At 42.5% G+C, this 23,266-nt stretch overlaps 1 protein-coding gene across 1 annotated transcript in view; it reads left to right on the top strand.

Annotated features, from left to right (window-relative positions):
- GABRR3 (gamma-aminobutyric acid type A receptor subunit rho3) overlaps window positions 1-23,266 on the top strand; it is a 90,732-nt gene that overhangs the window by 29,095 nt on the left and 38,371 nt on the right. Inside the window, exons 3-5 of the mRNA XM_066241203.1 lie at window positions 10,411-10,478; window positions 16,999-17,222; window positions 22,457-22,539. Coding sequence (XP_066097300.1) covers window positions 10,411-10,478; window positions 16,999-17,222; window positions 22,457-22,539 — 375 coding nt within the window. The remainder of the gene's footprint in view (window positions 1-10,410; window positions 10,479-16,998; window positions 17,223-22,456; window positions 22,540-23,266) is intronic.

The following is a 23,266-nucleotide window of genomic DNA, read 5'->3' as shown; positions in this document are numbered from 1 at the left end:
ATGATCTTATCAATAGACGCGGAAAAGGCTTTCGATAAAATACAACACAATTTTATGTTTAAGACTCTCAACAAAATGGGTATAGAAGGAAAATATCTCAACATGATAAAGGCCATATATGATAAACCATCAGCTAACATCATATTAAATGGCACTAAACTGAAGGCTTTCCTCCTTAAATCAGGAACAAGACAGGGTTGTCCACTCTCTCCACTCTTATTTAATGTGGTACTAGAGGTTCTAGCCAGAGCAATCAGACAAGACAAAGAAATAAAAGGCATCCATATCGGAAAAGAAGAAGTAAAGGTATCACTTTTTGCAGATGATATGATCCTATACATCGAAAACCCCAAAGAATCCACAAAAAGACTACTAGAAACAATAAGCCAATACAGTAAGGTCGCAGGATACAAAATTAACATACAGAAGTCAATAGCCTTTCTATATGCCAACAATGAAACAACTGAGAAGGAACTCAAAAGAATAATCCCCTTCACGATTGCAACAAAAAAAATAAAATACTTAGGAATAAACATAACAAAGAATGTAAAGGACTTATATAATGAAAACTATAAACCATTGTTAAGGGAAATTGAAAAAGATATAATGAGATGGAAGAATATACCTTGTTCTTGGCTAGGAAGAATAAATATAATCAAGATGGCTATATTACCCAAAGCAATATACAAATTTAATGCAATTCCCATCAAACTTCCAATGACATTTTTTAAAGAAATAGAGCAAAAAATCATCAGATTTATATGGAACTATAAAAAACCCCGAATAGCCAAAGCAATCCTAAAGAAAAAGAATGAAGCTGGGGGCATAACAATACCTGTCTTCAAACTCTATTATAGGGCCACGACAATCAAAACAGCATGGTACTGGCAGAAAAATAGACACTCAGACCAATGGAACAGAATAGAAAGTCCAGAAATAAAACCACATATATATAGTCAAATAATTTTTGATAAAGGGGCCAAGAACACACAATGGAGAAAAGAAAACCTCTTCAATAAATGGTGCTGGGAAAACTGGAAAGCCACATGCAAAAGAATGAAACTGGACTACAGTCTCTCCCCCTGTACAAAAATTAACTCAAAATGGATCAAAGATCTAAACATAAGACCTGAAACAATTAAGTACATAGAAGAAGACATAGGTACTCAACTCATGGACCTGGGTTTTTAAGAGCATTTTATGAATTTGACTCCAATGGCAAGAGAAGTGAAGGCAAAAATTAATGAATGGGACTACATCAGACTAAAAAGTTTTTGCTCAGCAAGAGAAACTGATAACAAAATAAACAGAAAGCCAACTAAATGGGAAATGATTTTTTCAAACAACAGCTCAGATAAGGGCCTAATATCCAAAATATACAAAGAACTCATAAAACTCAACAACAAACAAACAAACAATCCAATAAAAAAATGGGAAGAGGATATGAATAGACACTTCTCCCAGGAAGAAATACAAATGGCCAACAGATATATGAAAAGATGCTCATCTTCTTTAGCTATTAGAGAAATGCAAATCAAAACTGCAATGAGATACCACCTCACACCGGTTCAATTAGCTATTATTAGCAAGTCAGGTAATAGCAAATGTTGGAGAGGCTGTGGAGAAAAAGGAACCCTCATCCACTGTTGGTGGGAATGTAAAGTAGTACAACCATTATGGAAGAAAGAATGGTGGTTCCTCAAAAAACTGAAAATAGAACTACCTTATGACCCAGCAATCCCTCTACTGGGTATATACCCCAAAAACTCAGAAACATTGATACGTAAAGACACATGCAGCCCCATGTTTATTGCAGCATTGTTCACAGTGGCCAGGACATGGAAACAACCAAAAAGCCCATCAATAGATGACTGGATAAAGAAGATGTGGCACATATACACTATGGAATACTACTCAGCCATAAGAAATGATGACATTGGAACATTTACAGCAAAATGGTGGGATCTTGATAACATGATACGAAGCGAAATAAGTAAATCAGAAAAAAACAGGAACTATATTATTCCATACGTAGGTGGGACATAATAGTGAAACTAAGAGACATTGATAAGAGTGTGGTGGTTACGGGGGGGAGGGGGGAATGGGAGAGGGATAGGGGGTGGGGAGGGGCACAAAGAAAACAAGATAGAAGGTGACAGAGGACAATCTGACTTTGGGTGGTGGGTATGCAACATAATTGAACGACAAGATAACCTGGACTTGTTATCTTTGAATATATGTATCCTGATTTATTGATGTCACCCCATTAAAAAAATAAAATTATTAAAAAAAAAAAATTGATGGGGAAAAAAAAAAAAAAGAAAGCAATCAATGAGCAACTAAAGTGTTGCAACGAAAAACTGATGATTGATGTTTCTCATCTCTCTCCGTCCCTGTCTATCCCTCTCTCTGACTTTCTGTCTCTGTAAAAAAACAAAACAAAACAAAAAACCCCCACCAAGCCTTAGGCTATAAGGACCTTACCAGCCTACAGCCTGTCTCCCACACCCAATGCAAACTATTGTATAAGTGAGCAACCATATATATTATATTTACAAACTTATTTGACTAACACTGATCCAATTGATAATGAATAAGTTGCTTGTAAAGATATTTGGATGGAATAGACTAAGGACACAACATGTATTCTTTGTTTTAGTCTAACAGCAACCCTATAAGGTAGGTACATTTTATTTATTTCCCTGTTTTACAGAGGAATAATATTGGTTTCTCACCTGTTTAATACTAAGATCTTTTCAAAACTAAGCTTTTCCCCACACCCTTGACTGCTGCATGATAGGGGATAGTACAGTACACTCTCATGAGGAATCCCATTATGCCTCAGATAAGTGACTTTATATCAGAGACTTTCTTGTTTGTTTATTGGATTAAAGGTTTTGATTTCTACACTATAAAATAGGGCGGAGGAGCCCCATGCTGGAGCAGGGCAGAAAAAGGCCACATGGAGGAGAGGAGAGGCAGCCAAGATGGTGGAGTGCTGAAAGAGAAGCCAGTTTGTACAGAGTTTGTGCAGAAAGAAGGAGATGGGGAACAGAGGTGAATAAGACTGGTGAGGTAGAAAACTTTCATTCTAGAAAACTTGAATAAGTCAGTGGCTTTGGGAACCCTGAATGGAAAGAGAAGTGTGCTCCCACTGTGTGTATTTCTTGCCCACTGGATGGGAGCTAGGATTAAAGCTAATGGCCCAGCAGTTTTTGGATCCGTTGTTTCATTACTGTCTGTCTGAATCAAATTTAAGCCTGACCAGGGGGTGGTACAGTGGATAGAGTGTTGGACTGGGATGTGGAAGACCCAGGTTCGAGACCCCTAGGTTGCCAGCTTGAGCGTGGGCTCATCTGGTTTGAACAAAAATTCACCAGCTTGGACCCAAGGTCGCTGGTTCAAGCAAGGGGTTACTAGGTCTGCTGAAGGCCCATGGTCAAGGCACATATGAGAGAGCAATCAATGAACAACTAAGGTGTCACAATGCTCAACGAAAAACTAATGATTGATGCTTCTCATCTCTCCATTCCTGTCTGTCTGTCCCTGTCTATCCCTCACTCTGACTCTCTCTCTGTCTCTGTAAAAAAAAAAAAAAAAAATTGAACCTGCGTGGGCCAGGCAGCTGTGATGGTGGCCGTGGCTACTAGCTTTACATTTGATGTAGTCAGCAGGATTTGAATCAGATCACTATGGAGCCACCACCACTTTGAGTGGTGGAGTAGAGGACTGGCTGCTGTTATGGTTCCCCATGGCTGTCCTTTTGGGGGCTGTAGGGTGGCTGACTTTTACAGCCATGCATGAGGAAACCAAGAACTCTGTGGAAGAGGCTGTCTGGACCTGCAAACCAAGCAGTGGAAGGAACTAGAGCAAAAATGAGAGAAAGAGATGCCAACCCTGGAGCTGGAGCAAGCACCAGAGAAGGAGGCCGACCAGGCTCGTTAGATTTGCTTGGAAATGGAACAGCCGCTGGAGAAGGAATCACAGGTTCATGAGGTGCAGATTTCCCTGGACATTGTGAAGAGCCAGCAGCAGTGGGAGGCCGGGGCTGAGGCTGGGGCTGGGGCTGGGGCTGCAAGGCCCATGGAGCAGAAGGTGGTGGCGGCTGGGGCTCAAGCCCGGCAGCAGGAGCTAGAGTTTTCAGTTCCTCTTTGTAGGATGAGGAGAATCAGGCTGGAGTTGTGATTCACAGTCTCCAGAAGGTGAGAGCCCAGCAGCAAGGAGTACCTACTACGGCCCTGGTAGGTCTGCGATTTTGGGACATAGGGTGAATGCCGTCATGCTCTCCGGAGCAGAGATGTAAATGCTGACTGCCATTGCCTCGTGCTCCTCTTTGGGACAGTGTAAGACCTGCCAGGACGGCAGGAATGAGGGGTGTGGCTGAGGCCCCATGTGCCTGGACTGATTCCTGGACTACGACCAGAGTGGGCACTGGCTCCTTTGTTGGATGAACTTACGGATTTTGGACAATGTGAAATATCCTGTTGGGGGTGGGGGGTGGCTTTGCTGGAGGCCCTCTCCTGCCCTGGGAAGTTTTTCAAACACCTAGAAAGAAGGCCGAGGACATTTTGCGCTTTTGGCAAAGTGCTCAGAGACTGGTGAAGTGTACCTTTGTAATTGTTGAAATTGTATGATTTGTCATGTTGTTGTAATTTGTGTAATATGCCTAATTTCCTTGTGCAGGAATACCTGTGCTTTAGATTGTGAAGCAAGGAAAAGGGGTGGAATGTTGGTCAAATAAGTTTGTAAATATGATATATATGTTTGCTCGCTTATAGATTGCATTAGGTGTGGGAGACAGGCTGTAAGCAGGCAGGATCCTTATAACCTAACGCTTAGTTTTAAGACTAAGCTTTTCTCACCCTTTTATACTAAGATCTTTTCAAAACTATGCTTTTCCCTACACCCTTGACTGTGCATGATGTGGGGTGGTGCACTCTCATGTGGAATCCCATTATGCCTCAGATAAGTGACTTTGTATCAGAGACTTCCTTATTTGTATATTAGCTTAAAGGCTTTAATTTCTACACTATAAAATGGGGCAGACAGGGGGTTCTCACTCATATCCTGCCATCAGCATTGCAGAGAAGAGGCAACCAAGATGGCGGAGTGCTGAAGGAGAAGCCAGGTTGTGCAGAGAGAAGGAGATGGGGAACAGAGGTGAATAAGGCTGGTGAGCTAGAAACCTTTGATTCTAGGAGTACTCGGATGACTCAGTGGCTTTGGGAGCCCTGAATGGAAAGGGAAATGTTTTCCCACTGTGTGTATTTCTCGCCTGACAGATGCGAGTTAGGATTAAAGGTAATGCCCACCAGTTCTTGGCTCCGTTGTTTCATTACCATCTGTCCGAATCAAATGCAAACCTGCATGGGCTAGGTGGCTGTGATGGTGGCCATGGCTACTGGACTTACAATTCTGCATCTTGCTTTTACATGCTTCTCATCCTCTACTCTGTCCTGAGAATGTCAGGGCACAGTATATACTCCTAGACCCAGGAGTAAGACATACTCAAACAAGGAGCTCAAAGGATACAAAAATGAGCTCAGATGACACCTAGATCCATTTCCTTGCTCATTCCCAAAAAGAATAGTAAAAATCACAGGGAGGAAAGAAGAAATCTAAGATGTTTTTAGAAACACCCTCCTCATGGATAAGCCATGTTTATACCCCACTTCAGACCAGCCTTCACAGAATTGCAGGAATCAAAGGAGGACAAAACCCCCAGACAACTTGATGAAGGAAGTAGGATTTATTTAGCCAGCAGAGTTCTGTGACCCCAAAAGAGGCAACAAAACACATGCTCCCTGAAGTTAGATTTCTTACATCTTATATACCTTTATGGCTTTAGCTTTCATGTGACAAATGCTTGATTTCTATGACTTCTTTGTTTGCAGGCCAACATGACTTTCTTGTCTTAGGGAGGGGGAAGGGGAGTAGAGGCCAGAGGGTCTGTCCTTAATAATTCTATCACTCATTTTTCTTAATGGAGCAGCAAGTTCGTTTCAAAGAACTGATAACATGCAAGGTCCACACCTGTGGTTTGTTATTTTTCAGACTTTTCTGTCTGCCCTTGTTCCCTCAGTCAAGAAGACTGAGGTCACAGGTTGGAGTGTAGACATTGCAGACTCCCCTCTCCTCTGCATTCTTCTGGTTTCTCCTCCTTCAACACAACCCTGAGGGCTCAGTGCTTGTCCAGTGTGGCATGAATGTGTCCTTGTATGGTGGCTTTATAGAATTATCCCCAGGCTTGTAGAGATGGCTGTCAGCTACTAGGATCTATATACTTACAAGTCACAAGATCTTAAATCCAAGTTTTTCTCGGGTTCTGTCATAAAATACATGTTCTGTGAGAAGCGCTGTATCATTTTTCAGGGAGAAATGGACTGACCATCTAAATGTTTGAGTGTAGGGTTGCGAGTCACGATTTGCATTTCCAGGGACAGGTTCTTATTTTTGCTGACTTGCAGTAGCATTAACATTTATTTAGTGTTGTCAGTTGAGTACCAATCAAGTTTACTAACTGTCTTTTTTCTAGTATGCAAATGAATCTCCAAGGTGATACTACTCCGTGGGTTTTATAGGTGAGGAAGCTAAGCTTAGAGATGTTACTTACCTTAGATCAATGTGAATGGTGGCACTGGACACAGACTCTAGCCTGTGAATTCTGTTCAGGATATTCTGCTACCTCTCCAAGATCTCTCTACACCAGGGGTCCCCAAACTACGGCTCGCGGGCCGCATGCGGCCCCCTGAGGCCATTTATCCGGCCCCCGCCGCACACCCAGAAGGGGCACCTCTTTCATTGGTGGTCAGTGAGAGGAGCATAGTTCCCATTGAAATACTGGTCAGTTTGTTGATTTAAGTTTACTTGTTCTTTATTTTAAATATTGTATTCGTTCCCATTTTGTTTTGTTTTTTTTACTTTAAAATAAGATATGTGTAGTGTGCATAGGGATTTGTTCATAGTTTTTTTATAGTCCGGCCCTCCAACGGTCTGAGGGACAGTGAACTGGCCCCCTGTGTAAAAAGTTTGGGAACCCCTGATCTACACCTTTCGTTTCCTTGGAGTAATGGAATTAATGGGAAGATGTACTCACACTGAAAGGCCAAGGAGAACCGTGGATGAGGTCTTTCCAAGAACTTTTTATTTTGATATCTCTACTAATTAAAGAGAAAAGGAGGCCCTGGCTGGTTGGCTCAGCGGTAGAGCATCGGCCTAGCGTGCGGAGGACCCGGGTTCAATTCCCAGCCAGGGCACACAGGAGAAGCGCCCATTTGCTTCTCCACCCCTCTGCCGCGCTTTCCTCTCTGTCTCTCTCTTCCCCTCCTGCAGCCAAGGCTCCATTGGAGCAAAGATGGCCCGGGCGCTGGGGATGGCTCTGTGGCCTCTGCCTCAGGCGCTAGAGTGGCTCTGGTCGCAACATGGCGATGCCCAGGATGGGCAGAGCATTGCCCCCTGGTGGGCAGAGCATCGCCCCCTGGTGGGCAGAGCGCCACCCCTGGTGGGCGTGCCGGGTGGATCCCGGTCGGGCGCATGCGGGAGTCTGTCTGACTGTCTCTCCCTGTTTCCAGCTTCAGAAAAATACAAAAAAAAAAAAAAGAGAAAAGGCAAATAGAAAGTATCAGCTGAATCTTATAAAAAAGTAATACTGAGTTGTTTCCAAGTGAATACTTAATCATAATTATCATCAAAGGATTTTATTTACAAAGTGGTCATTATTAATGTTGTAGAAAGTAAATGATCCAACATGGCAGAAAGTAATTGGAGGTCAAGATGCAACTAAGGTATTCCTGAAACCTGAAGCAGCAATATATTCAAGTGGCAGGCCTGGCCAGCTATGAGGAATGCTGTGGAGGCACAAACTTATGGAAGAGGGAACCTATTGATAAAGTAAAGGTAACATGAGCCAATTAATGCAGAAGTCATAGATGCTGGTTCTGGCAAGGCATATCTTGTTTTATAATGTTTTGTGTATTTAAAACACAATAATTAGGTACTTTATTGAATTATATGCATATATATGTCACTTGTAGCACATCCAGACATTAATTGACCTTCAGTAAGAAAGCCTTTCTGGCTCGGAAATCCCAAAATCCTGGCTAAGCTAGCCACCTGAGATCTATCAAGGCAAGATTTCTATTTTTCAATAAAAGTTGAAAGTGAGAGAGGAAGGGAGCGAGGGAGTGGGACAAGAACATCCCTCTATTCCTGCATGTGACTTGGGATTGAACTGGTAGCCCCTTCTCTCTGGGATGATGCTTCAACCAACCAAGCTAGTCAGTCAGGGCTGAAAGTTGTTGTTTTTTTTTTTTTTTTTTTTTTTTTTTTACAGAGACAGAGAGAGTCAGAGAGAGGGATAGACAGGGACAGACAGACAGGAATGGAGAGATGAGAAGCATCAATCATTAGTTTTTCGTTGCACATTGCTACACCTTAGTTGTTCATTGATTGCTTTCTCATATGTGCCTTGACCGTGGGCCTTCAGCAGACCGAGTAACCCCTTGCTGGAGCCAGCGACCTTGGGTCCAAGCTGGTGAGCTTTTGCTCAAACCAGATGAGCCCGCACTCAAGCTGGTGACCTCGGGGTCTCGAACCTGGGTCCTCCTCATCCCAGTCCAACACTCCATCTACTGCGCCACCACCTGGTCAGGTGAAGTGTTTTTTTTTTAACTCAAGAGTTACAAAAGCAAAATTTTAAAAATATTTTATTTATTGATTTTTAGAGAGAGGAGAGAGAGAGAGAGAGAGAGGAGAGAGGAGCAGGAAGCATCAACTCCTATATGTGCCTTGACCAGGCAAGCCCAAGGTTTCAAACCGGCAATCTCAGTGTTCCAGGTCGACGCTTTATCCCACTGTGCCACTACAGGTCAGGCTACAAAGGCAAATTTAATTGAGAATTGATCACTAAGAAAAGAGAACATATGAAGACTGTATGTATAAATATATAAACTACTTTAGCATATGGATGCATTAAGTTTCACACACAGTACTAAATGACAAGTTATTAACATAGCATCCCCTCATGCAGCAACTGGTGAAACCCTTTATGAGGCTAACAAGGAAATGCCTTGATCACAGTCTGGACTGAATTGTCTTGCATCATCACTCAGGTTCTCTGGGCCCATGAACCTGAGTCTAAGACTCAATTGCAAACAAAGCTCGGTAGTTCTCTGCAGTCGCTCCAGTTCTGACTTTCAGTATGTTCTCATCAAACGCATTTCTAAGAAAGTTTACTTCATCCCAACAGCAGGTGTGGTCGCTGATGATCCGGGAAGGGCCATTCCTGAATGTGTGGGTCCCTGTGGAGTGCTGCACTGTCATCATTGTCCCTTAAGCCTGTCAAGCACTGCCCAAGTGGAAAAGGCTGATTTTATAACTGGAGGGTAAAGCCTCACATTTCCCAGAGTCATGAACTCCATGACATCTCCACCCACTGACTATAATGTATGATCATTTACCAAAAAGAATACAGAATTCTACACACTCTTAGACAATGTTGCCAAATGTTCTTTCTTTTTAAATCACTACTTATTTAGTGTGTGTGACAGAGACAAAGAGAGATAGAAAGAGGGACAGATAGGGACAGACAGACAGGAAGAGAGAGAGATGAGAAGCATCAATTCTTCATTGCAGCACCTTAGTTGTTCATTGATTGTTTTCTCATATGTACCTTGAGCGGGGGCTCCAGCAGACCGAGTAACCCCTTGCTCAAGCCAGCGACCTTGGGCTCAAGCTGGTGAGCCTTGCTCAAACCAGATGAGTCCGCACTCAAGTTGGTGACCTCGGGGTCTTGAACCTGGGTCCTCCACGTCCCGATGCTATCCACTACCCAGTGCCACTACCCAGTCAGGCTAAATCACTGCTTGTTAAAAAGAACAAAACCCAGAACAAAAATCTGGAAATACCACTTTTGTACTAAGAGTGTACAGTAAGAAGGAAAATATTGAATTGTTCCTCAGCAACTGTGTAATGATTATTGGAATGACATTCATTTCTATATGTCTTTATTATTATAATTGAATGTATAATAATATAGCAGTAGATAATGGAGAAATGTGTTGTTAAAAAGTTTTGAGGCCTGACCTGTGGTGGCGCAGTGGATAAAGCGTCGACCTGGAAATGCTGAGGTCGCTGGTTCGAAACCCTGGGCTTGCCTTGTCAAGGCACATATGGGAGTTGATGCTTCCAGCTCCTCCCCCCTTCTCTCTGTCTCTCTCTCCTCTCTCTCCCTCTCTGTCTCTCTCTCTCCTCTCTAAAAATGAATAAATAAATAAAAAAAATTAAAAAAAATTAAAAAAATATTATAAAAAATGTTTTGAAAATATATTTGCAAGATTGCTTTCTCTCTGCTTTGAATATTAGCAAAATAATTTCAATAACTTCTCAGTACATTACCTATTCTTTCTGAAGGGTTTCCAGTGCCCGTGGGAATAGATGTCCAGATTGAAAGCATTGACAGCATTTCAGAAGTTAACATGGTAAGTTTCTCTATGAGATATTGATCTTTTTCTGAAAGGATGAAGACTCAATAATGTCAGCATCGCTGGTATTTTTACAAATCATTTAAATTATGTATATTGTTTGCTTTTCCTATTTTGCTTAATAGAGTTGTGATTGCTTCACTCTCTTCTACCCACTTCTTTCTGTCCTTGATTCCAACTCTTATTCCTTTTCTACTCTTCTTGTTTCATTCTAATGGTTTTATAGTGGTGGAGTGCTGTAAGACAACATGATCTATTTAGTTATGTAACATGATCTAGGAACAATTGTACAAGAAAAAGGGATATCATATATATATATATATATGTATATGTATATTTGAAATGAGATCACAACCATGAATTCTTACCCATAAAATGATAAACAATTGAATCACACTTGATGTATTGCTTTCGAATCTTTCAATTAGTATTCACTTTGCTTATTTGTAGATAAACCATCATAGAGGCCAAAAGATATTTTTTTTAATTTATGGGAACTAAAAATTTAAATTAAGAACATTTTGTTCGGCCCTGGCCGGTTGGCTCAGTGGTAGAGCGTCAGCCTGGCGTGCGGGAGTCCCAGGTTTGATTCCCGGCCAGGGCAAACAGGAGAAGCGCCCATCTGCTTCTCCACCCCTCCCCCTCTCCTTCCTCTCTGTCTCTCTCTTCCCCTCCCACAGCGAGGCTCCATTGGAGCAAAGTTTGCCTGGACGCTGAGGATGGCTCTGTGGCCTCTGCTTCAGGCGCTAGAATGGCTCTGGATGCAACAGAGCGACGCCCCAGAGGGGCAGAGCATCGCCCCCTGGTGGGCATACCGGGTGGATCCCGGTCGGGCGCATGCGGGAGTCTGACTGCCTCCCCATTTCCAAACTCAGAAAAATACAAAAAAAAAAAAAAAAAAAAAAAAAAAACATTTGGTTCATTTCCTTATATTTTCTAGAGATCTAGAAAAGACTGCCACTATTTTAGTTTGCAGTGGAATATCTGTATTTTCATGGAGTCTTATATGCAAACCACTGTCCCTAACTAAAACATCAAACTGATCATTTTTTCTGATCTTCAACCTTCTTTTTAGCCTTACAAAATGGCAAAGAAGACAAAAAGGCTGAAAGGAAGGTTGAAGATCATAGTAAATGATCAGTTTTTATCACTTTAGTTATTTTATGTTTTAATATTCCTTATCATAATTGTGCCATTTTATTTTTTTATTTTTATTTATTTATTATTTTTTTTTTTTTCATTTTTCTGAAGCTGGAAACAGGGAGAGACAGTCGGACAGACTCCCGCATGTGCCCAACCGGTATCCACCCAGCATGCCCACCAGGGGCGACGCTCTGCCCACCAGGGGGCAATGCTCTGCCCATCCTGGGCATCGCCATTGTTGCGACCAGAGCCACTCCAGCGCCTGAGGCAGAGGCCACAGAGCCATCCCCAGCGCCCGGGCCATGTTTGCTCCAATGGAGCCTTGGCTGCGGGAGGGGAAGAGAGAGACAGAGAGGAAAGCGCGGCGGAGGGGTGGAGAGGCAAATGGGCGCCTCTCCTGTGTGCCCTGGCCGGGAATCGAACCCGGGTCCTCCACACGCTAGGCCGACGCTCTACCGCTGAGCCAACAGGCCAGGGCTCCATTTTATTTTTTATACATTTTAGAAACACCTTATTTGTGTACCTAATCACTAGAGCCACTTTTCACTTAAGTAATTTTAAGTTTTTTCAGGATTTTACTTTAAAAAATAGTGTTTATTACCATGGCTAACTTATATGGACGAGCATATACATTATTTGTTTTCAGATACATTTCCTTTTTACCTACTACTCTTCTGTTAATTTGTTATTGTCTCAGAAGTTTGTGTCACCCATTTCAGTATATTTTTCTATGCCAAATAAAAAATGCTTTAAAGTTTCACATTTTCCATGTCCATTTCCTTGTTCTTACCTAATTGACATAAGTTCTTATACACGGAACATATAAAAACTCTTTTAGTTTGCAGTGGAATAGCTGTATATTCTTATATGTGGAATATATAAAAATATACTCTTTCACCTAATTTTGTTCTCTTTATTGTGATGTCTTTCCCATTGTCTCCTCTTCTTGCATTTTCTTTGTTTCCTATCAATACCACACCGTATGCCACTGTTAATGACAAGGGCCCTAAGAGGTACTCGCTGGTAAGATGTAGCTTTGAGTACGTTTTGTTTTTGTTTTTGGTTTCAGTTTTGGATTTGGTTTTGAAGTTTTGTTCCCACCTCCCCCCAAAGTGTGAAACAATTTAATTGGGAGTGCCTTTAGGTGAGGCTGTGCCCTCTAGTTTGCCCTGAATGCCAAGCCTGGCTTTCCTCCTAGATTCATCATCTCTGTGCTCGTTGGTGTTTCTCACCTGGTCCTGGCAGTCTTTTGAGATCTCAACCCTTAGCCTGTGTGTGTGTGTGTGTGTGTGTGTGTGTGTGTGTGTGTGGTGGGGGGAAGGGTAAAAATAAAACCAGGGAATACTTCCACGACTAGGGAGGATTTAAATTACTTTCATTTCAAACTCCGTTTTCCATCTGGAAAGATTTAGCTTGTTGTTATCCAGTCTAGTCATTTCATGTGGATTGTTATGTGCATTAATCCTTACATTTCTGTCCCTTTTTTGGAATCTTTTATATGTGTGTTCTTGTGAAATTTTCAAGTTGCTTTGGGATACTTTTTGGAATAAAAGTATTTTTTTATGTAAAAACTATAGCTTGTATGTAGTGTTTTTCATAGAATTAAGTTTTGAAACTTAGATTCATATTTTGTAATATGCAAATATAACAATTTTTTTTTTTAATTTAGCGAAAGGAGAGGAGGCAGAGAGATGCTCCTCCATGTGCCCAGACAAGGATCCATCTGGCAAGCTCACTAGGGGGTGATGCTCTGCCCTTTTGGGCAACGGGATCCATATGTTAGTGCCTGAGGCAGAGGTCATGGAGCCATCCTCAGCACCTGGTACCAACTCGCTCTATTAGAGCCATAGCTTTAGGAGGAGAGGAGAAGAGAGAGAGAGAGAGAAGGGAGAGAGGGAGGGATGGAGAAGCAGATGGGTGCTTCTCCAGTGTGCCCTGTCAAGGAATCGAACCTGGGACATCCACATACCAGGCCAATGTTCTACCACTGAGTCAACTGGCCAGGGCCACAAATACCACAATTTAAGGTAAACAAAAAAATAAAGAGAGAACAAAGTAGAGTTCTGTTAAGAAAGCAGAACCTAAAAAAAAAAAATTTTTTTTAAATGAGAGGAGGGGAGAAAGTGAGACAGACTAATGCATGTGCCCCAACTAGGATCTTCTTGGCAATCCCTGTCTGGGGCTGATGATCGAATCAACTAAGCTATTTTTAGCACCTGAGGCTGATGTGCTTGGTCCAACCAAGTTATCCTCAGTGCCTGTGGCCGACACTCAAACTAATCAAGCCACTGGCTTTGAGAGGGAAAGAAGAGAGAAGGGGGAGAGGGAAAAGAAGAGAAGCAGATGGTCACTTCTTTTGTGTGTGCTTACAGGAATCAAACCCAGGATATCCATATGCTGGCTGGCACTCTATCCACTGAGCCACTCGGCCAAGGCCAGAAATTCTAAATTGCTTACATTGTAAGGTCAAATAATCTTTTTATATGTATCTTAATTAATGTTTTTGTTGGTAGTGATTCCTCCAACTAGTTATTGTTATCTAGTTATATGCTAACTGAATGAAAAAAATCACAGGACACATAAAATTTCAGATAGGTCTAGCCTGACCAGGTGGTGCCACAGTGGATAGAGAGCGTCGAACTGGGATGCAGAGGACCCAGGTTCAAGACCCCGAGGTCACCAGCTTGAGCGTGGGCTCATCTGGTTTGAGCAAAAGCCCACCAGCTTGAATCCAAGATCACTGGCTCCAGCAAGGGGTTACTCGGTCTGCTGAAGGCCCGTGGTCAAGGCACATATGAGAAGGCAATCAATGAACAACTAAGGTTGTGGCAACGTGCAACGAAAAACTAATGATTGATGCTTCTCATCTCTCTTTGTTCCTGTCTGTCTGTCCCTGTCTATCCCTCTGACTCACTGTCTCTGTAAAAATAAATAAATAAAAAAATAAAATTAAAAATTTCAGATAGGTCTAAACAAAATCTTCTATGACCTGTTAAATCTTGTTTCAATCTTTACTTAATATATATATATTTCTGGTCCTTATCATTACCTAATTTAATATTCATTTTAGTTCAATATCCAGCCTTAAACAAAACTTCTTTCGTTTTAATCACCCTACTCCTAAAGGGAATAGCACCAATAGTACTCACTACTCAAAAACGCCTCATTTAACAAGTTCCGGCTTTTCCCTGCCCAAAGACAACGTTTACAGGCATTTCCTTGAGACTCTTGTGTTCCAAGAACATGCTCTCATTTCCCTTCTCTGTGAATAATCTAAATCATCCCTAATGACCCAGTCTGCAAAAGAAATTTACATTGTCTCTATCCTGCTGACCCCAAAATGGACCCTCATTCTTCTCCCCTGAATAAGGTCAGCTTTGGTGCTCCATATCCGCTAAAGCTGTATTGGGTTCTGCATGTCCTATTTCAAAAGGCTTTCTAATTATTTATTAGTGACCCCTGGTGTTGGCTTCATTTTTATTGCCTTCCCACCCTTTCTTGTCCCACACCGAATCCACTTTCAATCCCTTTAACTTTTGTCTCAATCTCCTTCCAACATGCTGTTTAGCCTGTTTCTCGCGATAGCTGCATCTGATGGTGGCTTCGATGTATCGCTGACGTGCACCACTGCCTGTCATTTGACTTCATAGCTTCAGTGTTGCCCAGTGACCTTCAGATCAGGTTGAACATCTGAGTCTAAATATATGCTTATTAAAGCAATCTGTGCGGTAACCCCCACAATTCCCTATAAAGTAGTGATATGGTAATAAATGAATCATGCTATTTATTCACTCTCATCCTAATCCCAAATTACACATATTTATCTTTTAGAGTAAACCAGAGAAATAGTACAATGTACCTCTTTTCTAAACCTTAAAAAAGCAAACTAGCTCATAATTAATTGGTGACTTATTTGTAGCTTACTGAGACTTGGCCTTTGTTGAATAATAAATGTTTAAAGTTCTATTATGTGTTAATTCAAGAAACCTTTGAGTATTGTTGGGAAATAAATGATACTAAGAAAACAGTAGTGAAAAGTGAAACATATCGTCATTGTCCACATCCAATGATTTGGACGAAGCTTGGAGAGTTTCTGTTCAAACAAACAAGATATTAAATGTAGCGCCTGAGATGCATGTTAAAAACATGATAAAAGATATACTGGTAGTTTTCATAATATTTTCATTTTTACAACTCCCATTTAAGTTTGAAATTATTTTAACATAAAATGTTAAAAAAATGTAGCATCTGAAAGCCAAACAAAACTCAAATTATTGGCTAACCCAGTGGTAGTCAACCTGGTCCCTACTGCCCACTAGTGGGCGTTTCAGCTTTCATGGTGGGTGGTAGCGGAGCAACCAAAGTATAAATAAAAAGATAGATTTAACTAGAGTAAGTTGTTTTATAAAGATTTATTCTGCCAAACTTAGCGAAAATCTGACATAAAGTACTTGATAAGTAATTATCATTATATGCTTTAACTTGCTGTAACTCTGCTTTATAAATTTTATAAAGTAAAGTTACTTCCCTACTTTATAAATCACCATTACTGTGGAACCGGTGGGCGGTTAGAAAATTTTACTACTAACAGAGATACAAAAGTGGGCTGTAGGTATAAAAAGGTTGACTACCCCTGGGCTAACCCATTTTTTTTCTGCTAACATGATGTCAATATAGCTTTCCCCCTCATTCTCGCCTGGCTGCTCATTAACAATTCACATCCCTAAGCCATACTGAGAACTAGCTTCTGGGGACTGTGCCATTTTAGTAAATTAACAGGTGGTTCTTTTGCACACCTGAATTTGAGAACCACCATTTCGTGGTACTTATGTCTCTCAAGCTGAGGAAAATCATTGCCTCTGTCCCAGGCCCTCTGACAACTTTTTTTCCACTAACAGCTCTACCAAATGCTGTATCCAGGTTTTTGTGGGACTGTGGTTTATTGCACTGGGGGTGGGGGTAGGGTCTTTAACCAAAATAATAAAATTTATGGCTACAAAGTAATTTATAAAAGTGAATATTTATCCGCAATGAGAAAAGAAATAAAAACAAGATACTAGAGCATGGAGTTTCAGGTCCTCTTCTTCTGAGATCTCTTTAGGTGATGAACCAGCGTGCTGATATAGGGATGCTTCCCAGTTATAACTGGCTTCCCTTCCCCAGCTTGACTATTCTGTGCTTCCCAGACACTCTCAGTGAGGGAGTGAGAGAGAGGCTCTGCAACCCAAGCTCCCGAGTTTCATCCTGAATCGACCCGAAAAGACAAGATAAGACACTCACTCCCGCGGCAATCCGCGTGGACGACCGGTGTGGAGCGGTCATCCTGAACCACATTCCCACCGCCTTTGACTTGTCTCTTTCTCTCTCTGCCTAGGACTTTACGATGACTTTTTATCTCAGGCATTACTGGAAAGACGAAAGGCTCTCCTTTCCTAGCACGACAAACAACAGCATGACGTTTGATCACAGACTGATCAGAAAGATTTGGGTGCCTGATATCTTTTTTGTCCATTCTAAGAGATCCTTCATCCACGATACGACCGTGGAGAACGTCATGCTGCGCATCCGCCCCGACGGCAACGTCCTCTTCAGTCTCAGGTGAGGGGCGTGTGTGCGCGGCCTGTGGCTCCCTGCACCACGGCCATCTGCAGTGTCTGCGCCAAAGCCGGCCTCACTTCACGCTGAAGTCACCATGTTGCTGTCTGTCTAGTGATGCCGGAAGTCGGGACACAAGCAAGAGCTGTGATTTTTCCTGGTTTAACTTCCAGATTTTATTTTTTTTATTTTTTTTATTTTTTACAGAGACAGAGAGTGAGTCAGAGAGAGGGACAGACAGACAGGAAGGGAGAGAGATGAGAAGCATCAATCATCAGTTCTTCATTGCGCGCTGCAACAGCTTAGTTGTTCATTGATTGCTCTCTCACATGTGCCTTGAACCCCGGGCCTTCAGCAGACCGAGTAGCCCCTGCTGGAGCCAGCGACCTTGGGTCAAGCTGGTGGACTTTTGCTCAAACCAGATGAGCCCGCGCTCAATCTGGCAACCTTCAGGGTCTCGAACCTGGGTCCTCTGCCTCCCAGTCCGACGCTCCATCCACTGCGCCACCGCCTGGTCAGGCAACTTCCAGATTTTAAAGAATGGTTTTCTAGTCTAACTATACCCGCTCCGGGAATATGTTAGAGAATAACATGAAATAAGACTGGAAAAATAGGGTGGAGGTGAATTATGGAAACCCTTAAAAGTCTGGCACACAATTTTATAGGTACGCCAAACTGCTTTTTCTCCTCACTCCTGCACCCCACCGAGCCATCCTGGAGTCCTGGACTAGCTAAATAATTTTCTTAACTCTCCTTCATTTTCCATGGGAAAGTATAGTCACCATACAAGTTCCTGTTCATTTCTTTACTTCCTTTTTCATGTTTTTTTTTTTTTTTTTTAATTCAAAACATTAGTTCTGACACTATGCTATAACGGTCTTCTATTTTTAATGCACCATTTGTCATTTTAGCCTAATGAATCTTGAGTAGCTTAGTATAAGTGATTCTAAAAATATTTGGTAAATTGAAGCAATTTAATTATTTTTCCATGTCATAGAAATTCTGGAAAGATACTAAAGTAAGCTGAAAAAAATATGACTCCACCAAGGAAACCCATGTCCTAGTCCCTGGAGTCTATGAAGGTTACTGTATGTGGCTGAAAAAGAAAAGATCTTTGCAGATGTGTTTGAGTTAAGAATCTTGAGATAGAAAAATCATTTGGACTATCTATTGGGATCTTACTGTAACGATTAGTATCTTCATAAGAAAAAGGCAAAGTAAGAGCACAGGAAATGTGACCATTAAGACAGAGATGGTAGTGGCCCTGGCCGGTTGGCTCAGCGGTAGAGCGACGGCCTGGCGTGCGGGGGACCCGGGTTCGATTCCCGGCCAGGGCACATAGGGGAAGCGCCCATTTGCTTCTCCACCCCCACCCCCTCCTTCCTCTCTGTCTCTCTCTTCCCCTCCTGCAGCCGAGGCTCCATTGGAGCAGGGATGGCCCGGGCGCTGGGGATGGCTCCTTGGCCTCTGCCCCGGGCGCTAGAGTGGCTCTGGTCGCGGCAGAGCGACGCCCCGGAGGGGCAGAGCATCACCCCCTGGTGGGCAGAGCATCGCCCCTGGTGGGCGTGCCGGGTGGATCCCGGTCGGGCGCATGCGGGAGTCTGTCTGACTGTCTCTCCCCGTTTCCAGCTTCAGAAAAATACAAAAAAAAAAAAAAAAAAAAAAAAAAGACAGAGATGGTAGTGATGCAGCCACCAGTCCAGGGATGCTGGCACCTGCCAGAACCTATAAAAGGCAAGGAATAAGCCCCCCCCCCAGAGCCTCTGGAGGGAGTAGAGCCTTTCTGATACCTTGATTTTAGACTTCTTGTCTCCAGAACTATGAGATAATAGTTTCTGTTGGTTTTAAGCCACCAAGTTTGTGGCAGTTTGTTCTAGGAGTCATATGAAACTAATACAGATTTTTTTCTTTATGAAAAACACCTTGTTTACTTAGGTACAAGATGTTATTGCCAGACGTTTCATAAAAGGATGTCAATATTTTTAAGAATTCAATTAAAGAAAGTACTACTTTCAATAGTAATTTAAATCAGGAGTAAAGTTAGGACTCTAATAAACACTGGAGTCAAGCTTCAGTAGGAATCAATTGTTTTAAGTTAATTATTTTGGTGAAGGGATGTCCATTAAAGAATTAATTCAACCCTGGCTGGTTGGCTCAGTGGTCGAGTATCAGCCCATTGTGTGGATGTCTGGGTTCAATTCCCAGTCAGGGCACACAAGAGAAGCGCCCATCTGCTTCTCTATCCCTACCCCTATTGTCTATCTATCTGTCTGTCTCTCTCTCTTTCTCTTCTCCTCCCCTCCTGCAGCTATGGCTCAATTGAAGTGAGTTGGCCCTAGGCGCTGAGGATGGCTCTATGGCCTCTGCCTCAGGTTCTAAAAAATGACTCTGGTTGCAATGGAGCAAGGGTCCCAAATAGGCAGAGCATCACCCCCTAGTGAGCTTGCTGGGTGGATCCCTGTCGGGGCACATGCGGGAGTCTGTCTCTACCTCCCTTCCTCTCACTAAATTAAAAAAAAAAATTAGGCCCTGGCCGGTTGGCTCAGCAGTAGAGCGTCGGCCTGGCGTGCAGGAGTCCGGGATTCGATTCCCGGCCAGGGCACACAGGAGAGACGCCCATTTGCTTCTCCACCCCTCCCCCTCTCCTTCCTCTCTGTCTCTCTCTTCCCCTCCTGCAGTGAGGCTCCCCTGAAGCAAAGATGGCCTGGGTACTGGGGATGACTCTGTGGCCTCTGCCTCAGGCGCTAGAATGGCTCTGGACGCAACAGAGCGACGCCCCAGAGGGGCAAAGCATCGCCCCCTAGTGGGCATGCCGGGTGGATCCTGGTCGGGCGCATGCGGGAGTCTGTCTGACTACCTCCCCATTTCCAGCTTTGGAAAAATGAAAAAAAAAAAAATTAATTCAGTTGATTGTCCATAGTCTGCATATTCTAAACAAAGCCTGAGTCCTGGCCCAGCTCCTGGGAGGTAACCTCAAAGCCCTTGGAAAATCCTGTTGGATGAGAGCATCTTTGTTTATCTGGAGTTCTTGGGCCACACCAGATTGTCTATATGACTTATGATAAGGTTCTTGAGCCACATATGATGATACCTCTGGAGGAGCCAGAGACTTAAGTCAGCCATACCTATGTGACCAACACTTAATTAATTTTTTGGACCCCAAGGCTCAGTACATTCTCTGGTTGGCAGTACTCCAGGTGTATTGTCACACATCATTCCTAGGAGAAGGAAGCACTGTCCACATAACTCCACTAGAATAGAACCAGTGGAAACTTGTTTCTCATCTCTCTGGGACCCGGCCCTGTGCACTTCACCATTGTTGATTTTCATCTGTATCCTTTCGTTGCAATAAACTGTAGCTGTTCAGGTAACAGCTTTTATGAGTTGGGTGAGTCCTTTTAGCTAATCATTGAACTTGAGAGTGGTTTTGGGGGAATCCCTGAACAGAGGAGGATTTGAAATTATTATCTGTACAGCTGTTCCAGCTGACAGCTGAGCCAGTCCCAGCCCAGAGCCAGGTTACCTGGTTCCAAGCTTGATTCTGGTACCACATGTTGACAAAATTATTTTCTTAACCAAACTCTACTGAAGCTCCTCTGAGCTCTCCCCTCAGGTAGAGCCTGACTTTGAGCTTTTTGTGTTTGTGTCTGTGAAGTCAGTTTAGCCAGAATTCTCCATCCTCAATATTCGATCCCCCTTCAGATCTGATCAGGCCCCTCACCCCCCACCACCCTCAGGTGATGTCTGGTCAACCAGCCCTGCCCTCGGCAAGAATCCCGTTAGGGCCGTTTAGCCATAGTCTGCCCTTAAACCTGGTATTTCCTCTGAGTAATTTTCTATTCACTGACCCCCTCCTTGCTTCTTGGCTATAAATTCCCACTTTTCTTTGTTATATTTAGAATCATGTCCAATCTCTCTCCCATATTTAAAAAACTCTATTATTGTAGTTTCCTCAATAAAGACTTCCTTACCACTCTTTAACAAATGTTGTAAGTAATGTTTTCTTTAACACCACCTACCTAACCTTCATGATTGTTAATTTATTTGTGTGTACTATAAAGAAGGTAGACTCAGAAGACTTCAGAGCTCCCTTCCCACTTTGAAATGCTAGGAATATGCCAAAGTGAGTAGTATTTGGGACACAAAGTCATCCAGATACTCTCTTGGCATGACATTTTGCTAGGTGACTGTTGACAGTAGAATTCAACCTGTAGAAGATACAATGGTTCTACTTCTCTGATTAACTTGAGGACACCACGGGTAGGGGCAGCTCTTGCCTTTGTTTTTTTTTTTTTAATTTTTTTAAAAAAATTCATTTTAGAGAGGAGAGAGAGAGACAGAAAGGGAGAGAGAGAGGAGAGAGAGACAGAGAGAGAAGGTGGGGAGGAGCTGGAAGCATGAACTCCCATATGTGCCTTGACCAGGCAAGCCCAGGGTTTCGAACCAGCGACCTCAGCATTTCCAGGTCGACACTTTATCCACTGCGCCACCACAGGTCAGGCCTTGCCTTTGTTTTTTGCAGATTCGCTCAGGGTCCCTTCATGAACCTCTGATCTGATATTGTGGGTACCAGATTTTCTACTTTGAAGTAGTACCATAGTACCACAGCCTCTGCTTGAAGCCAGGAAAATCTAGGAGAACATAAAATTGGAAAAATAATCTTTACAAGTATGCAAGTCTTTGAGTTAATAGCACCTGAATTTTGCATTTTGCACATAAATCTATAACTGAAATTGCTCTGGGCTTTTCCCTCACTACTAGAAAGAGAATTTCCTTGGGTAAACTTGCTTTGTGAGAGAAACCTTTACCAGTAGGTTTTTATTACCACCACTCCATTTCTTTATTACTAGAAACTAATTAAATTTGGGTCTCCCAAAAGGCAGAAAATATTTAAATCTATTTAAAGTTACTTCACTTTGAAGTATGTTTTTATGAAGACTTAAGAACCAGAAAATTAAAAAAAAAAAAAAAAGAACCAGAAAATATAGAGGGAGTTGACCAGGAAATGGTGAGATCAGAAGCAATTATTAGAGTAGGAATTCAGCCATTAACTCTGTGTCTAAAGCAAATCACCCACCATCCTGGCGTTATTTGAATAGAAGATGGTAGCGCCTGTTTTGCATTACTCTTGAAATACACACAAAACAAGCCAACAGTAAGAGAGCGTTAGTATTGCATGCTTATATGGCCATGTGGTTAAATAATCTGCAGTTTTCTTTTTCTTACTCTTTTTCTAGGATAACCGTTTCAGCCATGTGCTTTATGGATTTCAGCAGGTTTCCTCTTGACACTCAAAATTGTTCCCTTGAACTGGAAAGCTGTAAGTCTCACTTCCTGATAGAGTGCTTACACATGATCTGAACATTCTAGCATGCTCTTATGGATTTAAAAATCTTAATAGAAGTTAAATATACTGTAAATCCAGTAGCCACAGCCACCATCACAGCCGCCTGGCCTGTGCAGGTTCGCATTTGATTTGGACAGACGGTAATGAAACAACAGAGCCAAGAACTGGTGGGTCATTACCTTTAATCTTAGCTTGTACCCAGCGGGCAAGTAATACACACAATGGGAAAACACTTCCCTTTCCATTCAGGGCTCCCAAAGCCACTGACTTATCTGAGTTTCCTAGAATCAAAGGTTTCTACCTCACCAGCCTTATTCACCTCTGTTTCCCATCTCTTTCTCTCTGCACAAACTGGCTTCTTTTTCAGCACTCTTCCATCTTGGCTGCTTCTCCTCTCCTCCACGTGACCTTTCTCTGCAGTCCTCCAGCATGGGCTCCTCTGCTCCATTTTATAGTATAGAAATCAAAACTTTTAATCCAATATACAAACAAGGAATTCTTTGATACAAAGTCACTTATCTGAGACATAATGAGATTCCTCATGAGAGTGCACCACCCCACATCATGTAACAGTCAAGGGTATGAACTATCTTTCATTAAGTCACAATCTTTCATTAAGTGTACTTGGTAAACATAGATCCCCTAAACAAAGCTAAGTCAAGGCCATGTGAGCCAGCTCCTTGTCTATCACTTTGGTCCA

The sequence above is a fragment of the Saccopteryx bilineata genome, chromosome 8 (genome assembly GCF_036850765.1).
Source record: "Saccopteryx bilineata isolate mSacBil1 chromosome 8, mSacBil1_pri_phased_curated, whole genome shotgun sequence".
NCBI classification, from domain to species: Eukaryota; Metazoa; Chordata; class Mammalia; order Chiroptera; family Emballonuridae; genus Saccopteryx; species Saccopteryx bilineata.
The sequence above is the reverse complement of the archived record's forward strand: the minus strand, read 5'-3'. Positions and strand labels throughout refer to the sequence as shown.